General features: G+C 43.3%; 1 protein-coding gene across 5 annotated transcripts in view; it reads left to right on the forward strand.

Moving 5' to 3' along the window:
• The window catches only part of NAA40 (N-alpha-acetyltransferase 40, NatD catalytic subunit), a 78,370-nt gene that overhangs the window by 6,272 nt on the left and 50,569 nt on the right, over nucleotides 1–21,529 (forward strand). For all 5 annotated transcript variants that reach the window (XM_056527224.1, XM_056527223.1, XM_056527221.1 and 2 more), the window contains exons 2-5: nucleotides 2,012–2,107; nucleotides 2,193–2,245; nucleotides 2,354–2,449; nucleotides 18,836–18,994. In XM_056527224.1, coding sequence (XP_056383199.1) covers nucleotides 2,012–2,107; nucleotides 2,193–2,245; nucleotides 2,354–2,449; nucleotides 18,836–18,994 — 404 coding nt within the window. The remainder of the gene's footprint in view (nucleotides 1–2,011; nucleotides 2,108–2,192; nucleotides 2,246–2,353; nucleotides 2,450–18,835; nucleotides 18,995–21,529) is intronic.

The following is a 21,529-nucleotide window of genomic DNA, read 5'->3' on the forward strand; positions in this document are numbered from 1 at the left end:
ATACTTACTGTAATCCTCCGCCCATGTGAGTGTACCCTGTACGTTCACATTGGGGGGGACATCCAGCTGTTGCATAACTACAACTCCCAGCATGCCCCTTGGCTGTCGGTGACTGCTGAGAGTTGCAGTTTTGCAACAACTGTAGGCACACTGGTTATGTATCACTGAGTTTGTGACCTAACTCAGTGTTTCACAACCAGTGTGCCTCCAGCTGTTGCAAAACTACAACTCTCAGCATGTACGGTGCATGGTGTACGGTGACTGCTGAGAGTTGTAGTTTGCAACAGCTGGAGGCACACCGGTCGTGAAAAACTGAGGTAAAAAAAAAACTCTGAGGTTCACAACCAGTGTGCCTTCAGCTGTTGCAAAACTACAACTCTCAGCAGTCACCGACAGCCAACGGGCATGCTGGGAGTTGTAGTTATGCAACCAGCAGATGCACCACTACAACTCCCAGCATGCACTTTAGCTGTTTCTGCAAGCTGGGAGTTGTAGTTATACACAGCTGAAGGTACACTTTTCCATAGAGAGTGTGCCTCCAGATGTTGCAAAACCATAAGTCCCAGCATGCCCATAAGGGAATGCTGGGAGTTGTGGTGGTCTGCCTCCTGCTGTTGCATAACTACAGCTCCCAGCATGCCCTTTTTGCATGCTGGGAGCTGTTGCTAAGCAACAGCAGGAGGCTGTCACTCACCACCAACGATCCAGACGCTGCAGGTCTGTCCCGCCGCCGCTCCTGGGGCCCCGATCCCAACATTAACGCCGGGGATCGGGGTCCCCAGCACCCGGGGTGCACGTCCCGCACCCGCTCACGTCCTCCAGAAGAGGGGCGGAGCGGGTGCGGGAGTGACACCCGCAGCAGGCACCCTGATTGGTCGGCCGGTAATCAGGCCGACGAATCAGGGCGATCGTGAGGTGGCACCAGTCAGAGACGGCCCCGAACAGCCAGTAATTCCGGGTCATCGGGTCACTGGAGACCCGATTGACCCGGAATCGCCGCAGATCGCTGGACTGAATTGTCCAGCGATCTGCGGCGATCGCCGACATGGGGGGGCATAATGACCCCCCTGGGCGATATGCTGGGATGCCTGCTGAACGATTTCAGCAGGCATCCGGCTCTGGTCCCCAACCGGCTAGCGGTGGGGGCCGGAATTCCCACGGGCGTATGGATACGCCCTCGGTCCTTAAGGACTCGGGATGCAGGGCGTATCCATACGCCCTATGTCCTGAAGAGGTTAAAGGTTTACTACCTCAACCAGTGATTGGCTGAGTGGGCATTACCTGTGTGCCAACATGTCGCGAGAAAGTGGGAGCTTGGGCAGTTAAAGGGTATTCTGCCCCTAGACATGTTATCCCCTAGCCAAAGGATAGGGGATAAGATGTCTGATCACAGGGGCGCACCGCTGGGACTCCCATCGATCTCTGCTGCCGCACCCCAGACATCCGGTGCACGGAGCGAAGTTCGCTCCGTGCCGAATGACAAGCGATGCGGTGCCGGAGGCTCATGACATCACGGCCACGTCCCCTCCCATAGACTTTCAATGAGCAATGTGCCGTGATGTTACGAGGGGGGCATGGCCATGATGTCACCAGCCCCCACCACTCTAAATGAACACTGGGTGCTGCGCGGGGCCCAGTGGTGGGACCTCAGTGATCAGACATGTTATCCTATATCCTTTGGATAGATGTCTAGGGGTGGAGTACCCCTTTAATACCCTTTATTTATTTTTAAGGCAACTTGACCCATGTAAGAAAAAAAAAGTGTTAGCCACTTTTAAAGAAAAACACGTCTATAGCATTGAGACTTCATATCCTACGTCTCTTGTCAGTCATGCAGGTTGACTGCAACGCAAGGTATCATTACGCTTCCCCCCCCCCAACCTATGTATAGGACTGTCAACAATTTAGAAAGCTCAAAACTGCTGATAGATTCCATTTTAAGTTTCACAATGGAGCTACACCTTAAATTAGGTTGTAAATCATGTTTACCAATAAAATCTTTGCTCCTCAGAGAAAATCTGTACGGGCAAAAGAGAAGAAGCAGAAGCGCCAGGAGGAGCGTGCCGCAATGGCAGCAGTATGCGCCAAGGTACAAGCAGCCAATCAGGTAATCTATGTATGAAGCTATGGACTACCCTTTCTCTTTGCATATGATATTTATCTTAAGTTTGTTCTTTTCTTTCTTATTGTAGCTCGGTGACCCTCTTGGAGCCTTTCCAGTCTTTAAAAAATTTGACAGAAATGGGTAAGGTGTAATAAAGGGAGAACACTATTATAATTTAAATATATTTATTTATATAAACAGAAAATATGTGTGTCTTTCCTGACTCATATCACTGCTTTACTTTTCCAGGTTGAATTTGACCATAGAGTGCTGCAGAGTTACCGATTTGGACCAGAAGACCATAGACTGGGCCTTTGAACTCACAAAGACAAATATGCAGCCGCTGTAAGGCTTTTTGCATAATTTTACACTTCTTAGAAAATTGCTTTTTTTCTGTGTTTGCAAATACCCAGTCAGTGTATAGTTGCTGTTTTTTTTTTTTTTTTTTTTTTTTTTTTTTTTCATTCTCTCATTCCTCTGCTTTGAATGTCTTTTTTCAGTTATTGTAGCATCATCCACTATCATTCTGATCCCTCAAGTTAAAAAAATACATACATTATGATAACATGTCAGGAACATATAGCATAGTTACTGTAAAAGATATTAAGGTATAAATCCCAAACTTACGGCGCCAACAATATATACAACAAATGATGCACTCTTATTAAATAATCCACAATATACACAAAATAAACGGATTTCCTTTCCATGCAAATGGTTGTAGCTGTGTATAATGAGGGCTCCAATAACCTCAAAGCCCAGCATAATCCAAAATGAATCCATGTAACTTTGTCTTAATTCATATGCTTTACACAAGCATAGTTTTCATACATACAGCAAAGTATTTTTCATATTCACCCAAGTGCAATGCTGATAGTCTATACTGCGCAGGCTTTACAACTTTAGTTTCATTTCACTCCGGCAGGAGCTTTTTTCTTTGTAGCCTGTTCACATATGCTTTCACATCAGAGATCAAAGAGCTCACACGAATGTGAGTGCTGACTAGAGATGAGCGAACTTACAGTAAATTCGATTAGTCACAAACTTCTCGGCTCGGCAGCTGATGACTTTTCCTGCATGAATTAGTTCAGCTTTCAGGTGCTCCGGTGGGCTGGAAAAGGTGGATACAGTCCTAGGAGACTCTTTCCTAGGAATGTATCCACCTTTTCCAGCCCACCGGAGCACCTGAAGGCTGAACTAATTTACGCACAATAAGTCATCAACTGCCGAGCCTTGAAGTTCGTGACGAATCGAATTTACTGTAAGTTCGCTCATCTCTAGTGCTGACGAATGTGAGTGCTGACGACATTTCATGGGCCTCTGCCCCTTTGTCAAGTCCATAAGTCTTAACCCTCCACCACATTAAATAAATCTTAAATCTTGCGATAGCTTAGTTCTGAAAATACAGGGTGGGCCATTTAGATGGATACAGCTTAATAAAATGGGAATGGTTGATATTAACTTACTGTTTGTGGAACATTAGTATATGTGAGGGGGGGAAACTTTTCAAGATGGGGGGTGACCATGGCGGCTATTTTGAATCCAACTTTTTGTTTTTTTCAATAGGAAGAGGGTCATGTGACACATCAAACTTATTGGGAATTTCACAAGAAAAACAATGATGTGCTTGGTTTTAACGTAACTTTATTCTTTTATGAGTTATTTACAAGTTTCTGACCACTTATAAAATGTGTTCAATGTGCTGCCCATTGTGTTGGATTGTCAATGCAACCCTCTTCTCCCACTCTTCACACACTGATAGCAACACTGCAGGATAAATGCTAGCACAGGCTTCCAGTAGTTTCAGGTGCTGCACATCTCGTATCTTCACAGTATAGACGATTGCCTTCAGATGACCCCAGAGATAAAAGTCTAAGGGGTTCAGATCGGGAGACCTTTGGGGCCATTCAACTGGCCCACGACGACCAATCCACTTTCCAGGAAACTGTTCATCTAGGAATGCTCGGACCTGACACACATAATGTGGAGGTGCACCATCTTGCTGGAAAAACTCAGGGAACGTGCCAGCTTCAGTGCATAAAGACGGAAACACATCATCATGTAGCAATTTCGCATATCCAGTGGCCTACATGATGATGTGTTTCCCTCTGTATGCACTGAAGCTGGCACGTTCCCTGAGGTTTTTCCAGCAAGATGGTGCACCACCACATTATGGGTGTCAGGTCCGAGCATTCCTAGATGAACAGTTTCCTGGAAAGTGGATTGGTCGTCGTGGGCCAGTTGAATGGCCCCCAAGGTCTCCTGATCTGACCCCCTTAGACTTTTATCTTTGGGATCATTTGAAGTCAAATGTCTATGCTGTGAAGATACTATATGTGCAGCACCTGAAACTACGGATACTGGAAGCCTGTGCTAGCATTTCTCCTGCAGTGTTGCTATCAGTGTGTTAAGAGTGGGAGAAGAGGGTTGCATTGACAATCCAACACAATGGGCAGCACATTGAACACATTTTATAAGTGGTCAGAAACTTGTAAATAACTCATGAAAGAATAAAGTTACGTTAAAACCAAGCACATCATTGTTTGTTTTTCTTGTGAAATTCCCAATAAGTTTCATGTGTCACATGACCCTCTTCCTATTGAAAAAACAAAAGTTGCATTCAAAATGGCTGCCATGGTCACCACCCATCTTAAAAAGTTTCCCCCCTCACATATACTAATGTGCCACAAATAGGAAGTTAATATCGCCAACCATTCCCATTTTATTAAGGTGTATCCATATAAATGGCCCACCCTGTAGAATGAGATTCATTTAAAATAAATTGCAGTGTTAAAGGGGTACTCCGGTGCTTAGACATCTTATAAGATGCCTGATCGCGGGAGTCCCGCTGCTATCACGCCCCCTCCTGTAGGCTTGCATTTAGGGGCGGAGCATGATGTCACACGGGGGCGGAGGCGTGACGTCACACGCCGTCGGCCCTGTGGTCGCCGGTAATCGGACCCGGAGCGAACACGCTCTGGGGACTGATTACAAACGGGGTGCCGCATGCAAGATCACGGGGGTCCCCAGCAAGGGGACTATCGCGATCAGGCATCCTAACGTTAAATCAGTTAAAGGGGCACTCCGGTGCTTAGACATCTTATCCCCTATCCAAAGGATAGGGGTATCCTTTGGATAGGGGATAAGATGTCTAAGCACCGGAGTGCCCCTTTAACTGATTTAGTTACTGACTCCTATAAACCTTGCGCTGTAGGAGTTTCTTATGTACCTGTTCACTATTACCCCTTCAATTTCTTCCAGGACCATTCACTTTACATCACTAACCTGATGTCCTTTATCACAAAAGTGTTTTGCCAGACTCGTTTCACCAAACCTTTCATCCTTCCCATCTATTTTCCCATCTTGTTTCTTTTTTAAAAAAAATTCCTGATCAAACTTTTATGTTCAGTGTCCAATTTTTATCGCATGTGATGTTTGTCCAAAATAAACTTGAAGACATGGACAATTAATAAAAGAGATGACTTGTTTCGTATAACAAGAGAACTATCCTTTTACCAGATAAGTACCGTATATACTCGAGTATTAACCGTTCCAAATATAAGCCGAGGCCCCTAATTTCACCCCAAAAACCTAGGAAATGTTATTGACTCGACTATAAGCCTAGGGTGGGAAATGCATCATCCCCCCCCCCCCTTCATCATCACCGCCTGTCAATCCCTTCATCATCTAGACCCCCCTTTTGCTTTCTACTCTCCTCCCCAGTTGTTGCTTTCTCGGTGGGAAGGAGGGGTGAGCTGGTACGGGTCGTCCATCTTCGGCCATCTATGCTGCAGGGACTGTCCGGTGGGGAGGGTTAGTCGATCCGGGCTGTCCTTCTTCACCGGGAGGCCCTCTTCTCCGCTCTGCTCCAGGCCGGCCATGGACTAGTGACGTTGCGTTGACGACACCACACAGGGACATCCGTGTGCAGCTAGACGTTGTGCGGATAATAAGAAAAGTAAAATGAGTAAACAAAAATTTCTAAAAACAAATGGAAAGGTACGTTCCCGTGTTTATCATGTCACCATTGCACAGGGATCAAAAGTGATGTCATTGTGCATCCTACTAAAGGTACTACCGTATATACTAGAGTATAAGCAGAGTTTATCAGCATGAAAAATCGGGAACGTACCTTTCCATTTGTTTTTAGAATTTTTTGTTTACTTATTTTACTTTTCTTATCTGCACAAATTAGATGATTAGCAATAGACTGTCTTTTCTTATAAATAAATCTGGGGTGTTCTAAAAACAACTTCCCGTATTTCTCATCGGCTGTAAGCATTTCCCAGTATTTATTAATGATCTTTTTAACCCCTTAAGGACCAGACCAATTTTATTTTTGCATTTTCGTTTTTTCCTCCTCGCCTTCTAAAAATCATAACTCTCTCTTATATTACCATCCACAGACCCATATGAGGGCTTGTTTTTTGCGTCACCAATTGTACTTTGTAATTACATCACTTATTTTACCATAAAATGTACGGCGCAACCAAACAAATATTATTTATGTGGGAAAATTGAAAAGAAAACCGCAATTTAGCAAATTTTGGAGGATTTTGTTTTCACGCTGTACACTTTCCGGTAAAAATTACATGTTTTCTTTATTCTGTGGGTCAATACGATTAAAATGATACCCATGACTATATTCTTTTCTATAATTGTACCGCTTAAAAAAAATCTCAAACCATTTTAATAAAATTAGCATGTTTGAAATTGCCCTATTTTGACTAACTATAACTTTCAAATTTTTCCGTATATAGGGGGTGATATGAGGGCTAATTTTTTGCGCCATGATCTGTAGTTTTTATCAGTATCACTTTTTCTTAGGTTTTACTTTTTTATTAATTTAAAAAAAAAAAATTGGGGAATAAAAGGTGACAAAAGCAGCAATTTTGGACTTTTTATTTTTTTACGTTTACGCCATTCACCGTACGGGATGATTAACAATATATTTTAATAGTTCAGACTTTTACGCTCGCGGGGATACCAAATATGTGTGAATTATTTTTTTTACTCTTTTTTTTTTTTTTTATTATTTTTTTGGGGGGGGGGGTAAAATGGGAAAAACTGACGTTTTACTTTTTGTTGTGTTGGGGGAGGGGATTTTTCACTTTTTTTACTTACACTTTTTATGTCCCCATAGGGGACTATTTATTGCAATCAGTTGATTGCTAATACTGTGCAGTGCTATGTATAGGACACAGAACTGCTCAGTATTATCGGTGATCTTGTGCTCTGGTCTGCTCGATCTCAGACCAGAGCAGAAGACCCCGGGAGACGGCCGGAGCAAGGTGAGGGGACCTCCGGCCTCCATGCAGGATGATCGGATCCCCGCGGCAGCGCAGCGGGCGAACCGATCATCCGTTCAAAGTACCACACTGCCGCAGATGCCGTGATCTGTATTGATCACTGCATCGGAGGGGTTAGTGGCGGACATCCGCGCGATCGCGGATGTTCGCCATTACCTGCGGGTCCCTGGCTGCTGATAGCAGCCGGGACCTGCCGGGCATGACACATGATGCGTTAAGTACCACGTCACCATGACGTACATTTACATCCATTGTTGTTGAGGGGTTAATCAACCTCGCATGGCTATCATATGTCGATTGAAAAGAGAGAACTTCTTTCATACGTCTGTCTCTCTGTGTCTGCCTCTGTCTGTGTGTTTGCCTCTGTCTGTGTTTCTCTCTCCTTCCTTACGTCTTTATTCTTGACATTCCTCTTCTGTACTACAAATCCTTTTATTCCTTAACTGACCTTTCAGTATACCACTAAATATCTGAGGGGAATGATTACTTGTACAGGTGCAGCATATTATAACAATCTTTTTTTGTAAAAATTGTGGTATCTAATTTCCAGTGCATATTGTTCTTGACAAGTACATCCAGGTAATGTATCCAGGAAAGCAGAAAGAAAAAGCGGTTCACTCATCAATCCGTTGCTGTGCTCTTTATTAAATAGAGTAGTTACATTGACAATGTACAGTCAGATGGAACGGCAGGGCAAGAGGAGTAGCGGAGCCCCGTCCGAAGCGACTGCGCCGTTTCACGCCACCTGGGCGTTTCTTCAGGCCTGGAAATTGACGTCTTGCCGCAGGTAATGCCTTCTAATAAAGACTACTCGTGCAGGTATAATAAGTTAAAACAATGCATAATGCAGATAGACTATATAAAAACCTCTTAAAGGCTGAACCTGGAACTTCATAGGCTGCAAATTAATTTTTCATTGAAACCCAATGCTCCTTTGGCATCCAGCTCCGCTATCGAACGGGCTTCCCTTTGAAGCAGAGTTCTATGTCTGTCCCCTCCCCTTTCATTGGTTTCAATCCTCTCTAATCCAGCAAACTTCATGCATTTTGAAGTCTCCTGCGTGTGCCTCTTTTATGTGTGTAATTAATCTAGGTACCCCTTTACCAGTTACAATCGATCGTGCATGTTCTCGGATTCTTTCAAACAGCCTTCTCTTTGTTTTTCCAACCTAGAAGTATCCACAGGGACATAACAGGCAATACACCACGAACGTGGTCTTGCATGTTATTAACTGCTTCACCTCTATGTATTTGGGTCCTAATCTAAACGTACATTTATTCAGATTCAATGTGCACATAGAACAGTACTCACATTTAAAATTTCCTTTTCGGTTTATTATCTGTTAACCAATCTGCCTGTTTCTTTTTCTTGTTTTTGGTTATACTTTAAAAAAAATCACCTATGGTTTTATTCTTTTTAAATGTAATGATAGGTCTATTTTGGACTGTCTTTTATATCTTGGTCCTAAAATGTACCAGTTACGATGTATTGTTCCTGGGGGAGTTGCCAAAGGAGAATATGAAATTTTCTCCTTTCCTTTTTCTTTCTCTATTTTTGGACAACAATTCCCTCCTAGATCTTAATTCTGCCTTATCGAATGCTTTTGCTACGATGTCAGTATGGTAGCCTCTTGCATGCAGTCTAGTTTTCAGATCTTCAGACTGTTGGGAATATATATATCTGGCCTGGAATTAATCCTTTTCAATCTCACAAATTGACTATAATGGATGCTATCCTTTCTTTTCTTTGAACCTGCTTTCTGTGCCCTCCCAAATTACCAAGATGTCGTCGACAAATCTTTTGAACAATTTAATGTTTTTAATGTATGGATTGCTATGTGTGAGTATGACCTCTTTTTCCAGTACAGACAGAAACAGATTGGCAAAGGTGCAAGAGGTCGGAGTCCCCATAGCCGTACCCTGTCACTTTCTGTACCAGGTACCCTCATATTGGAAAGCATTATTCCAGGGGGGGGGGGGGGGGTTAAACTTGGATTTGTTCCCTTTTTGTAAAGGGTTTCACTGTAACTAACTCTACTGAATCTTCAAGGTCGACTTCACGGTGCGTTTCACCACTACTCAAATCTTCCAATAATTGGGTTATCTCCATGTCTTTTACAGTGAAATCCTTAATCATGGAAAAACCCAATCTACCAATAACACAGGGTACATCACCCTCTTTAGACGGTTTATCTGATGCTGTATGATTTTTATTCGGACCTGAATATTTTTTGAGATTCATTTTTCTAATAGCTCTGTTTTCTTCGCTTTCCTCCACATGTTCCTCCTTCTTCCTTCTCCTTCGTTTGCCCCCTCTTCTGATTTTCTTCCTCCTAAAGGGGCAGGTGCCGATGCTTGGGGATATTGTGGTGGTGGGCTTTGTGCGGCTGCATCCATCGACTCATCCGATATGAAGGAGGAACGTGGAAGAAAGCGAAGAAAACGTGGAAAGTGACCTGGACCGAGCATCTAAGGAGATGGATGCTAATAACATCTTAGTGAACTTGACCGACCTTACCCTGTCGAGTGATTGCATTAGAGCTCTTAGTAAAGGACTGATTTTTTGGCATCAGAGAGACTTTCAACCCAGTCAAGTTTGAAATAGATCTCTACAGAGCTATTAGAAAAATTAATCTCAAAAAAATTTCAGGTCCGAATAAAAATCATACAGCATCATATAAACCGTCTAAAGAGGGTGATGTACCCTGTGTTATTGGTAGATTGGGTTTTTCCATGATTAAGGATTTCACTGTAAAAGACATGGAGATTTGAGTAGTGGTAAAACGCACCATGAAGTCGACCTCGAAGATTCAGTAGAGGTAGTTACAGTGAAACCCTTTACAAAAGGGAACAAATCCAAGTTTAACCCCCCGATTACACCAGATAGTGCAGTAGACATTTTTTATAAAGCAATCCTCAGACGCACGAACACTCATTTTTCCGCAAGTGGAACCAAACTTGCCCAAGAAGGAGCTTGATGCTATAAGGGAATTGGCATTAAATGATAAAGTAATGGTATCCAAAGCGGATAAGGGAGGAGCAGTGGTCGACTGGTATAGGGATGATTATGAAATGGAAGCTACCTTACAATTAGGGAACATAGTGGTTTATGAGAAGTTAAGTGGTGACCCTACTAATAAAATTTAAAGAGAAATTAAGGACACCTCTACGTAGGTATTCAGAAATTGGAGTACTCTCTGAAACCACTGCTAATAAGTTGTTCCCTGAGTATCCTAAAAAACCACACTGGTACATACTACCTAAGGTGCACAAGTCACTGAGCCATCCCCCAGGCTGCCGTATAGTGGCAGGAATAGGCTCAGTGACAGAAGCCCTCTCGGGCTATTTAGATTGGCTTCTGTCCCCACTATTGATACATATGCCTACATACTTGAAGGATACAGGTGATCTGAGATTCTTGAAGAATTTTACTGGCAAGATGGCTATCACCTGGCCTCAATGCACGTGGAAAGCCTGTACACCCGCATCCCACACGATGCGGTGTACAGGCGATCCGAGAGGTACTGAGGGGGCAAGAGAAAGCAATAGATTTTGTTAATTTTGTAGAGGACTCTTTAAGATTTATTTTGGAGAATAATGCTTTCCAATATGAGGGTACCTGACAGACAGGGTACGGCTATGGGGACTCCAACCTCTTGCACCTTTGCCAACCTGTTTCTGTCATTACTGGAAAAAGAGGTCATACTCGCACATAGCAATCCATACATTAACAACATTTAAATTGTTCAAAAGATTTGTCGACGACATCTTGGTAATTTGGGAGGGCACAGAAAGCAGGTTCAAAGAATTTGTCGAATACCTCAATGATACCAACCAAGTGAATATGACATTCACATTTATATGGTAATTTATCTTTGGAATTTTTGGACATTGAGGTATTCCTAGAAAATGAGTCACCAAAGGATTTAGAAAAGGGATTTCAAAGAACGCTTTATTGCACTACTCAAGTTCGCATCCGAAAAAAATGAAGGATAGCATCCATTATAGTCAATTTGTGAGATTGAAAAGGATTAATTCCAGGCCAGATATATATTCCCAACAGTCTGAAGATCTGAAAACTAGACTGCATGCAAGAGGCTACCCTACTGACATCGTTGCAAAAGCATTCAATAAGGCAGAATTAAGATCTAGGAGGGAATTGTTGTCCAAAAATAGAGAAAGGAAAGGAGAAAAACTCAATTCTCCTTTGGCAACTCCCCCATGAACAATACACTCTCTGATATAATACATCGTAACTGGTATATTTTAGAACAGGACCAAAATATAACAGACACAGCCCAAAATAGACCTATCATTACATTTAAAAAGAATAAAACCGTAGGTGATTTTCTAAAAAGTGTAACCAAAAACAAGAAAAAGAAACAGGCAGATTGGTTAACAGATAATAAACCGAAAGGAAATTTTAAATGTGGGTACTGTTCTATGTGCACATTGAATCTGAATAAATGTACATTTATATTAGGACCCAAATACATAGAGGAGAAGCAGTTAATAACATGCAAGACCACGTTCGTGGTCTATTGCCTGTTATGTCCCTGTGGATTCTTCTATGTTGGAAAAACAAAGAGAAGGCTGTTTGAAAGAATCCGAGAACATGCACGATCGATTGTAACTGGTAAAGGGGTACCTAGATTAATTACACACATAAAAGAGGTACACGCAGGAGACTTCAAATGCATGAAGTTTGCTGGATTAGAGAGGATTGAAACCAATGAAAGGGGAGGGGACATAGAACTCTGCTCCAAAGGGAAGCCCGCTAGATAGCGGAGCTGGATGCCACAGGAGCATTGGGTTTCAATGAAAGAAATGAAATTGCAGCCTTTCTATGAAGTTCCAGGTTCGGCCTTTGAGTTTTTATATAGTCTATCTGCATTATGCATTGTTTTAAGTGTTATTATACCTGCACGAGTAGTCTATATAAGAAGGCATTACCTGCGGCATGATGTCAATTTCCGGGCCTGAAGAAACGCCCAGGGGGTGTGAAACGTCGTTGTCTCTTCGGACGGGGCTCCGCTACTCCTCTTGCCCTGCCGTTCCATCTGACTGTACATTGCCAATGTAACTACTCTATTTAATAAAGACCACAGCAATGGATTGGTGAGTGAACCGCTTCTTCTTTCTGCTTTCCTGGATATGTCTTATTAAACTTAATTAGCGTGAGCACCACTGAGTGTCCGGTGAATGTGAAAGCTCATTACCTAGTGACCGCAGTACACATTGTATTCATTTCCCAGGAGCAGTGCCAGGTGTTCTATTAACATGTGACATCCAGGTAATGTGTTTCTTGTACACTGCTTTCTGGAGTAAACTCAATTAACGGATGATATAGGTTCAAATGTTTGACATATTCGTCCAGCTGATCCTGAGTACCGGACCAGAGGATGAACATGTCATCCACATACCTGACCCATACCTGATTGTCATTACAAAGTGCGACTGGTCACTCAAAAAACAAGCCCTCATATGGGTCTGTGAATGGAAATATAAAAGTTATGGATTTTAGAAGCGGAGGAGGAAAAAAAACGAAAACGCAAAAATAAAATTGGCTATATCCTTAAGGTCAAAAGGAGTCCTTAACCCTTTAACGACACAGGACGTAAATGTATGTCCTGGTGCGGTGGTACTTAACGCACCAGGACGTACATTTACGTCCTGTACATGACCGTGAGTATCGGAGCGATACTCGGGCCGTGCGCGGCAGGTCCCGACTGCTGATAGCAGCCAGGGACCCGCCAGTAATGGCCGACATCCGCGATCTTGCGGATGTCCATTAACCCCTCATGCTGGGATCAATACAGATCACGGCATCTGCGGCAGTGCGGTCACCAAAATAGATGATTGGATCGCCCGCAGTGCTGCTGCAGGTTCCTGTCATCCATAATGGCAGACAGAGGTCCCCTCACCTGCCTCCGTCTGTCTCCCGGTGTCTTCTGCTCTGGTCTGATATCGAGCAGACCAGAGCAGTAGATAGCTAATAATACTGATCAGTGCTATGCCCTATGCATGAACAGTATTAGCAATCAACTTATTGCTATACAGCTGTCACGCCCCCTGCCATAGGCTTGCATTGAGGGGGCGGGGCGTGACATCACACGGGGCGGAGCCTTGACGTCACAACATTACGTCAGTAATCAGACCCGGCGGGACCCCCCACGATCAGGCATCTTATCCCCTATCCTTTGGATAGGGGATAAGATGTCAAAGCGCCGGAGTACCCCTTTAATGATCCTGTACGGTGAATGTAAAAAAAAAAATAAAAAATAAAAAATATTCAAAATTGCCGCTTTTTATTTTTTTATAACATTTTATTTAAAAAAAAATTGATAAATGTATTTGAAGTTTTACATATGCAAATGTGGTATCAATAAAAAGTACAGATCACGGCGCAAAAATGAGCCCTCATACGGAAAATTAACTTATTGGTGAGCAAATTAGAGGGATTTTAAACGTACTAATTTGGTTAAAAAGTTTGGGATTTTTTTATTTTTTATTTTATTTATTTTTTTAAAGCATTACAATAATAGAAAAGTAATGTAATCATGGGTATCACTTTAAGGCATCACACTGCGGAATCTCCAGGCAGAAAATTTCCTCCCGGAGATTGAGTGCGGCCAGCGCCGACTGATTCAGCGTGAACACTGCAGTCTCCAATAGACTGCAATGTGTTCCGCAAGTATTTCCCCCTGAAGAATGAGCAACGCAACTGATTTTTCATTCACAAATTCTGCTTCACACAAATTTGTGAAGCGGAATTTGTGAATTTGTGAACGGAAACCCATTCACCATACTACACATTTTAGTTAGCAGAATTTCTGTCTGCTATTTCAAAGCGGAATTGCAGGTGGAAAATGTGTGCACCTAGCCTAATGGTATTTTAACTGTATTGACCCACAGAATAATGAAAACATGTCTATTAAAGGGGTATTCCAGGCCAAAAATGTTTTTTTATATATCAACTGGCTCCGGAAAGTTAAACAGATTTGTACATTACTTCTATTAAAAAATCTTAATCCTTCCAATAGTTATTAGCTTCTGAAGTTTTCTGTCTAACTGCTAAATGATGTCACGTCCCGGGAGCTGTGCATGATGGGAGAATATCCCCATAGGAGCTGGACAGCTCCCGGGACGTGAGTCATCAGAAAGCAGTTAGACAGAAAACAGCAACTCAACTTCAGAAGCTAATAACTATTGGAAGGATTAAGATTTTTTAATAGAAGTAATTTACAAATCTGTTTAACTTTCCGGAGCCAGTTGATATATAAAAAAACATTTTTGGCCTGGAATACCCCTTTAAGTGCTTAAGGCCCAAATGGGCTGAGTCTTTAACCCCTTAAAGACCATGGACGTAAATGTATGTCCTGGTGTGGCGGTACTTAGCGCACCAGGACGTACATTTACGTCCTGTGTATGACCTCGAGCATCGGCGTAAACTTAAAAAATAAAATAAAAAATGCAGCTTTTTTGTTACATTTTATTCCCAAAATTTTTTTATTTAATATATGCAGATGTGGTATCGATAAAAAGTACAGATGACGGTGCAAAAAATTTACCCTCATACAGTCCTATATACAGAACAATGAAAAAGTTATAGGTGGTCAAAATAGGGCGATGATTAGATTACTGATTTTGTACAAAAAGTTTTATATTTCTGTACCGCTTAACAAAATCTAAAAGTATCATTTTAATCGTATTGACCCACAGAATAAAGAACACGTGTTATTTTTACTTTAAAGTGTACAGTGTGAAAACAAAACCCTCAAATGTGCAAAATTGTGGTTTTCATTAAAATTTCCTCCCTAAAATTTTTAATTTTTTCTGGTTCGCTGTACATTTTATGGTAAAATTAGGTTTTATTACAAAGTTCAATTGGTCACGCAAAAAACAAGCCCTTATATGGGTCTGTAGATGTAAATATGAGTTATGGATTTTAGAAGGCAAGGAGGAAAAAACAAAAAAGCTAAAATAAAATTGGCCTGGTCCTTAAAGGGTAGTCTGCCCCTAGACATCTTATCCCCTATCCAAAGGATAGGGGATAAGATGTCAGATCACCGCGGTCCGGCTGCTGGGGAGCCCCGGGATCCCCCCTGCGGCACCCCGCTATCATTACAGAACAGAGCAAGTTCGCTCTGTGCGTAATGACGGGCGATACAGGGGACGGAGCAGCGTGACGTCATGGCGCCGCCCCTCGAGACATCACGGCCAGTCCTCTTAATTCAAGTCTATGGGAGGGGGCGTGACGACCGCCACGCCCCCTCCCATAGACTTGTATTGAAAGGGGCGGGCTGTGACATCACGAGGGACGGAGCCGTGACGTAACGATGCTCTGTGCTGTAATGAAAGCGCAGTGCCGCAGCGGGAATAAGATGTCTAGGGGCGGAGTACCCCTTTAAGGTTAAAATGGGCTTGGTCCTTAAGGGGTTAAAGGGCTACTCCGGTGGCAAACTTCATCCTTCCAGTACTTATTAGCGGTTGTATATTAGAGAGAGTTCTTTTGTGTTTGGATTTCTTTTCTGTCCACAGTGCTCTCTGCTGACACCTCTGTCTGGATCAGGAACTGTCCAGAGCAGTATAGGCTTGCTATTGGGATTCACGCCTGTTGTGGACAGTTCCTGTCACGGAGAGAGGTGTCGGCAGAGAGCACTGGGGACAGAAAAAAAGAGATCCAAAAAGAAAAGCACTTTCTCTGTAGTATAGCAGATACGTACTGGAAGGATAAAGATTTTTTTAATAGAAGTATTTTACAAATATTTTTTTTAACTTTCTGGCACCAGTTGATAAAAAAATAAAATAAAAATGTTTTCCACCAGAGTACCCCTTTTAAAGCTGATGAGCAATACGGGAAGTTTATTTTTAGAACATCACAGATTTATTTATAAGAAAGGACAGTCTATTGCTAATCATCTAATTTGTGCGGATAATAAGAAAATTAAAATGAGTAACAAATTTCTAAACGAAAAGGAAACATTCCCGTGTTTAGCAAGAAAAGTGACAAAAAGTGTGTGTGTGCAGCTCGCAACTATACTAACAAAGGTCACGCTGGATGTTCACCAAAACCCTGTAGTGCATAAAGAAAGAGAGAGAAAATTATAGAAATTTAAATCCAGACCTCAAGGATATAACCAGAACTGACCGTTCTGGTACATAATAAATATTGGCTTGTAAGAAAAATGATGTAAAAGAGACTGTGCTCCAAATACAAATGATATTTGTTTATGCCATTAATTTGTCCCAAACACCAAACTGGTATAAAATAAATTTATAAAATTATTGTATTATACAATTGCCCACAAATGAATACTCCAGACTCCGCTATTCCAATTACAGTAGCAATGACTGTACAGATCAATTACTTGTACTTCTACTCCACATGTTCAAATAATAATGAATGGAAATTGCACCATCCGGCATTCACTAATCTGACAGTTCTTAGACAGTCCAATAGAGGTATATAGATATTATGTATCAGAAGACTGAGACTAATGTCTCATAGCCCTTGACAGCTGATTTGTCAGCGAGACGTCAGGGAGGCTAGTAATGTGTGGGTTTTAATCCAGAAAGCACAAGTGTGGGATATTGACAATAACTAGGTCTCAGCACTTGGAGAAATCGTGCACAGTAAATGAACAATAATTGTACAGATACTATATGAGGACTCAGGCTGTATACCAGTTAGGGAGGTGAACGGATGATATCCTCCCACACTAAGCACTGCCTGTACTGCTGATAATTTTAAACCTTTTGTGTGGGGCTTTATTTTAAATAAGGAAACAATAAACATTAAGTTTTATGGGGGGGGGGGGGGGGGTTCTTAAGGGTTTTGCACGCAAGGGGGTAACCCCTTTAACCCCTTAAGGACTCAGCCCATTTTGGCCTTAAGGACTCAGACAATTTAATTTTTACGTTTTCATTTTTTCCTCCTCGCCTTCTAAAAATCATAACTCTTTTATATTTTCATCCACAGACTAGTATGAGGGCTTGTTTTTTGCGCGACCAGTTGTCCTTTCTAATGACATCACTCATTATATCATAAAATGTATGGCGCAACCAAAAAACACTATTTTTGTGGGGAAATTAAAACGAAAAACGCAATTTTGCAAATTTTGGAAGGTTTTGTTTTCACGCCGTACAATTTATGGTAAAAATGACGTGTTCTTTATTCTGAGGGTCAATACGATTAAAATGATACCCATTATTATATACTTTTATTTTATTGTTGCGCTTAAAAAAAATCACAAACTTTTTAACCAAATTAGTACGTTTATAATCCCTTTATTTTGATGACCTCTAACTTTTTTATTTTTCCGTATAAGCGGCGGTATGGGGGCTCATTTTTTGCGCCATGATCTGTACTTTTTTTTGATACCACATTTGCATATAAAAAACTTTTAATACATTTTTTATAATTTTTTTTTTTAATAAAATGTATTAAAAAAGTAGGAATTTTTGACTTTTTAAATTTTTTTTCGTTCACGCCGTTCACCGTACGGGATCATTAACATTTTATTTTAATAGTTCGGACATTTACGCACACGGCGATACCAAATATGTCTATAAAAAATGTTTTTTACGCTTTTTGGGGGTAAAATAGGAAAAAACGGACGTTTTACTTTTTTATTGGGGGAGGGGATTTTTCACTTTTTTTTTTACTTTTACTTTTACATTTTTTTACATTTTTTTTTACACTTGAATAGTCCCCATAGGGGACTATTCATAGCAATACCATGATTGCTAATACTGATCTGTTCTATGTATAGGACATAGAACAGATCAGTATTATCGGTCATCTCCTGCTCTGGTCTGCTCGATCACAGACCAGAGCAGGAGACGCCGGGAGCCGCACGGAGGAAGGAGAGGGGACCTCCGTGCGGCGTTATGAATGATCGGATCCCCGCAGCAGCGCTGCGGGCGATCCGATCGTTCATTTTAATCGCGAACTGCCGCAGATGCCGGGATCTGTATTGATCCCGGCACCTGAGGGGTTAATGGCGGACGCCCGCGAGATCGCGGGCGTCGGCCATTGCCGGCGGGTCCCTGGCTGCGATCAGCAGCCGGGATCAGCCGCGCATGACACGGGCATCGCTCCGATGCCCGCGGTTATGCTTAGGACGTAAATGTACGTCCTGGTGCGTTAAGTACCACCTCACCAGGACGTACATTTACGTCCTGCGTCCTTAAGGGGTTAAAGGTTGAAATTGATTAAACTGCAGAGAAGACAATATTCTTACAACGGTTGAACATTTCATTTCAATTGCAGTGTTATGTACTGTTTGTTAATCCTGTTATGTGCACCTGGGGCACAATACCCCTACAACACTTCTGTTGACCTGTTCAATTCTGTTGACCTCTTTCTTGCATTTTTTGCTGCCCTTTTTCACAAGTAATGCATAAATGTCTCATTCTAGTTATGAACAAAGTGAATGGGGATGGAAAGAGAGAGAAAAACGAGAGGAACTGACAGACGAACGCGCCTGGTATCTTATTGCCAGAGATGAGCTTGGCATGCCTGTTGCATTTGTACACTTCAGATTTGATGTGGAATGTGGAGATGAAGTGCTTTACTGGTAAGTAACATCAAAGGGTATTCCCATAATTGAATTCTATTATATGTGAATCACAGGTCATAAAAGCAAGATTGATTTATTGTCGCTGGAACCACTGCCAATTTACAGAATATTTTCTCAATTCAAGTAAATGGGAACGATGTCAACCTGTTCACATTACATTGTTAGGATATTAAAACATCATAGGGCAGTGGGGAGATCATTAACCCCTTAAGGACCAAGCCCATTTTGGCCTTAAAGGGTACTCCACTGGAAAAACATTTTTCTTTTAAATCAACTGGACAGTTCCTGACATGCTCCGGACAGTTCAACTGTTCTGGACAGTTCTTGACATGGACATAGGTGTCAGCAGAGAGCACTTGTGGTCAGGCAGAAAGGAAATTCAAAAAGAAAGGAACTTCCTGTGTATTATACAGCAGCTAAGTACTGGAAGGATTGGGATTTTATAATGGAAGTAATTTAACAAATCTGTATAACTTTCTGGCACCAGTTGATTTAAAAGAAAATGTTTTCCAGTGGAGTATCCCTTTAAGGATAAGGCCAATTTTATTTTTGAATTTTAGTTTTTTTTTCCTCCTCCGCCTTTTAAAATCCATAACTCTTATATTTCCATCCAGAGACCCATTGCTTGTTTCTTGAGCGCTTCATTGGGGACACTGGACCATGGGTATATGCTGCTTGCCACTAGGAGGCTGACACTAGGTAAAAAACAAATGAAAGTCTGCCCATCCCGACAGGATATACCTCTCCAAACCAGGTCTTATTTCTTTAGTTTTTTTTTTCCTAGTTTCAGTTTCTAGTTAGATTTTCTCTCCCTTTTTTTTGTTTTCCCTAGCGTGGGGCAACAGGAGCATGGCGCTGCCTGATTCCCCCCCCCCCCCCCCCCCCCCCACCTGCAAGCTAAGGGCACGGTACATTGCTGAATGGGCCTTTAACCCCTCCTCATCCTCAGCCAGCGCTTGGTGGTGTACCCTGGGTTCGGGTCCCCCGTCTGCCCCTGTTTGCCAGCTGGCTCTGTTTTAAGGCAGTTGGCCCTAGCTGGTCGAAGACTTCATGGGTGAGTAGGCTCAGCTCTATGTGGGTGACTATGTTCCCCCTTTTTTTCCTCCCTTCCCTCCCTTATATATCTCAGGGGGCCCCTTTCTTCCTGTGGAAGGGGCATCTGTGTTTCTGCAGTGCTCTCCTCGTGGTCGGACCTTTCTGGTGGGGCCTCCGTCCCGGCATGAGGGCTGCTGCCCTTTTCCCTGGGTGCCCATCGGGCTGCCACGGGCGGGGCACCTGCTTTAGCCCGCGGATTGGGCTTTCTAGTGTTTCCGGAGACACAGATCCTCCCGCCGCGGCCTCAGTTCCGGTGCTCTTTACTGCCGAAGGTCTCCTCTGTCACGGGGCTGCGCTTCCTACGCATTCCCTATGGCCCTCCCGTGGCCGTCCGGGTCACCTTTCTTCAGACTCATCTCCTGAGTCCAGCCAAGCGGGATCATCCCGCTGCAGCTCCTGCTCTAATTCTCCACCCTCTAGGTGCCGCTGCAACCAGTCACGCAGTGTCCGCTTCTGGTCACCGCGCCCCCGTTCCCAGTCTACCTCCACCCGTTCCAAGATTCCTACGGTAAGCTCCTGGTCCCCAGGGGAGATTGTGGACTCGGAATCGGGCCCTCCCTCTGACTTGTTAGAGGCTTCTTTTATGTTAGATATGGTGGATGGACTGGTGTCGGTAGTCAGGGACACCTTCCACCTACAGGACTCAGGAACAGACTCGGTTCAGCTTCAACATTACTCTGCAGACCCTTTCCAGTTTCGGTCGGATCATCAACCACGCAAAATCCAACCTGTCCCTGTCCCAGTCTCTGACCTTTCTCGGGATCTGATTTGACACGGTGGCAGCCTACCTTACTCTTCCAGAGGACAAGCTTCGGGAGTTGTTGTCGGGGATTCGCTCTCTTCGTCGGCCGGGGTCTGATTCCTGTCCGTGCCTGCATGTCGGTCCTTGGCAAAATGGTGGCCTCCATGGAGGCAGTCCCATTTGCCCAATTTCGGTACTGTCCTCTCCAGTGGGCCACCCTCTATGGGACAAAGCCGCCTTGTCTCTCCACCATGGGATCCGGCTTCCACATCTGGTTCGACGTTCCCTCCTTTGGTGGCTTGGGTCTCCCCTCCTCCTGGAGGGTTGCGCCTTCCTGCCTCTCACCGGTCATGTCCTGACCACGGACGAGAGTCTCCTTGGCTGGGGAGGTTTCTTCCGGGACCAGACGGTTCAGGGCCGCTGCACCCCGTCGGAGTCCGGTCTCCCCATCAATGTCTTGTAGCTCAGTGCGATCCTCCTGTGCCGCCTTCGCTGGAGTCTCCTGCTTCAGGGCCTTCCGGTGCGAGTGCAGATGGACAACACCACTGCCGTGGTGTACATCAATCGCCAGGGCGGAACCCGCAGCTCGGCGGCCATGAAGAAAGTGTTGAAGATCCCCCTCCTGGGCGGAACTTCAAGTTCCGGCCATATCGGTGGTGCACATCCCTGGGATCGACAATTGGGAAGCGGAGGTC

The sequence above is a fragment of the Hyla sarda genome, chromosome 6 (genome assembly GCF_029499605.1).
Source record: "Hyla sarda isolate aHylSar1 chromosome 6, aHylSar1.hap1, whole genome shotgun sequence".
In the NCBI taxonomy this organism is placed as follows: domain Eukaryota; kingdom Metazoa; phylum Chordata; class Amphibia; order Anura; family Hylidae; genus Hyla; species Hyla sarda.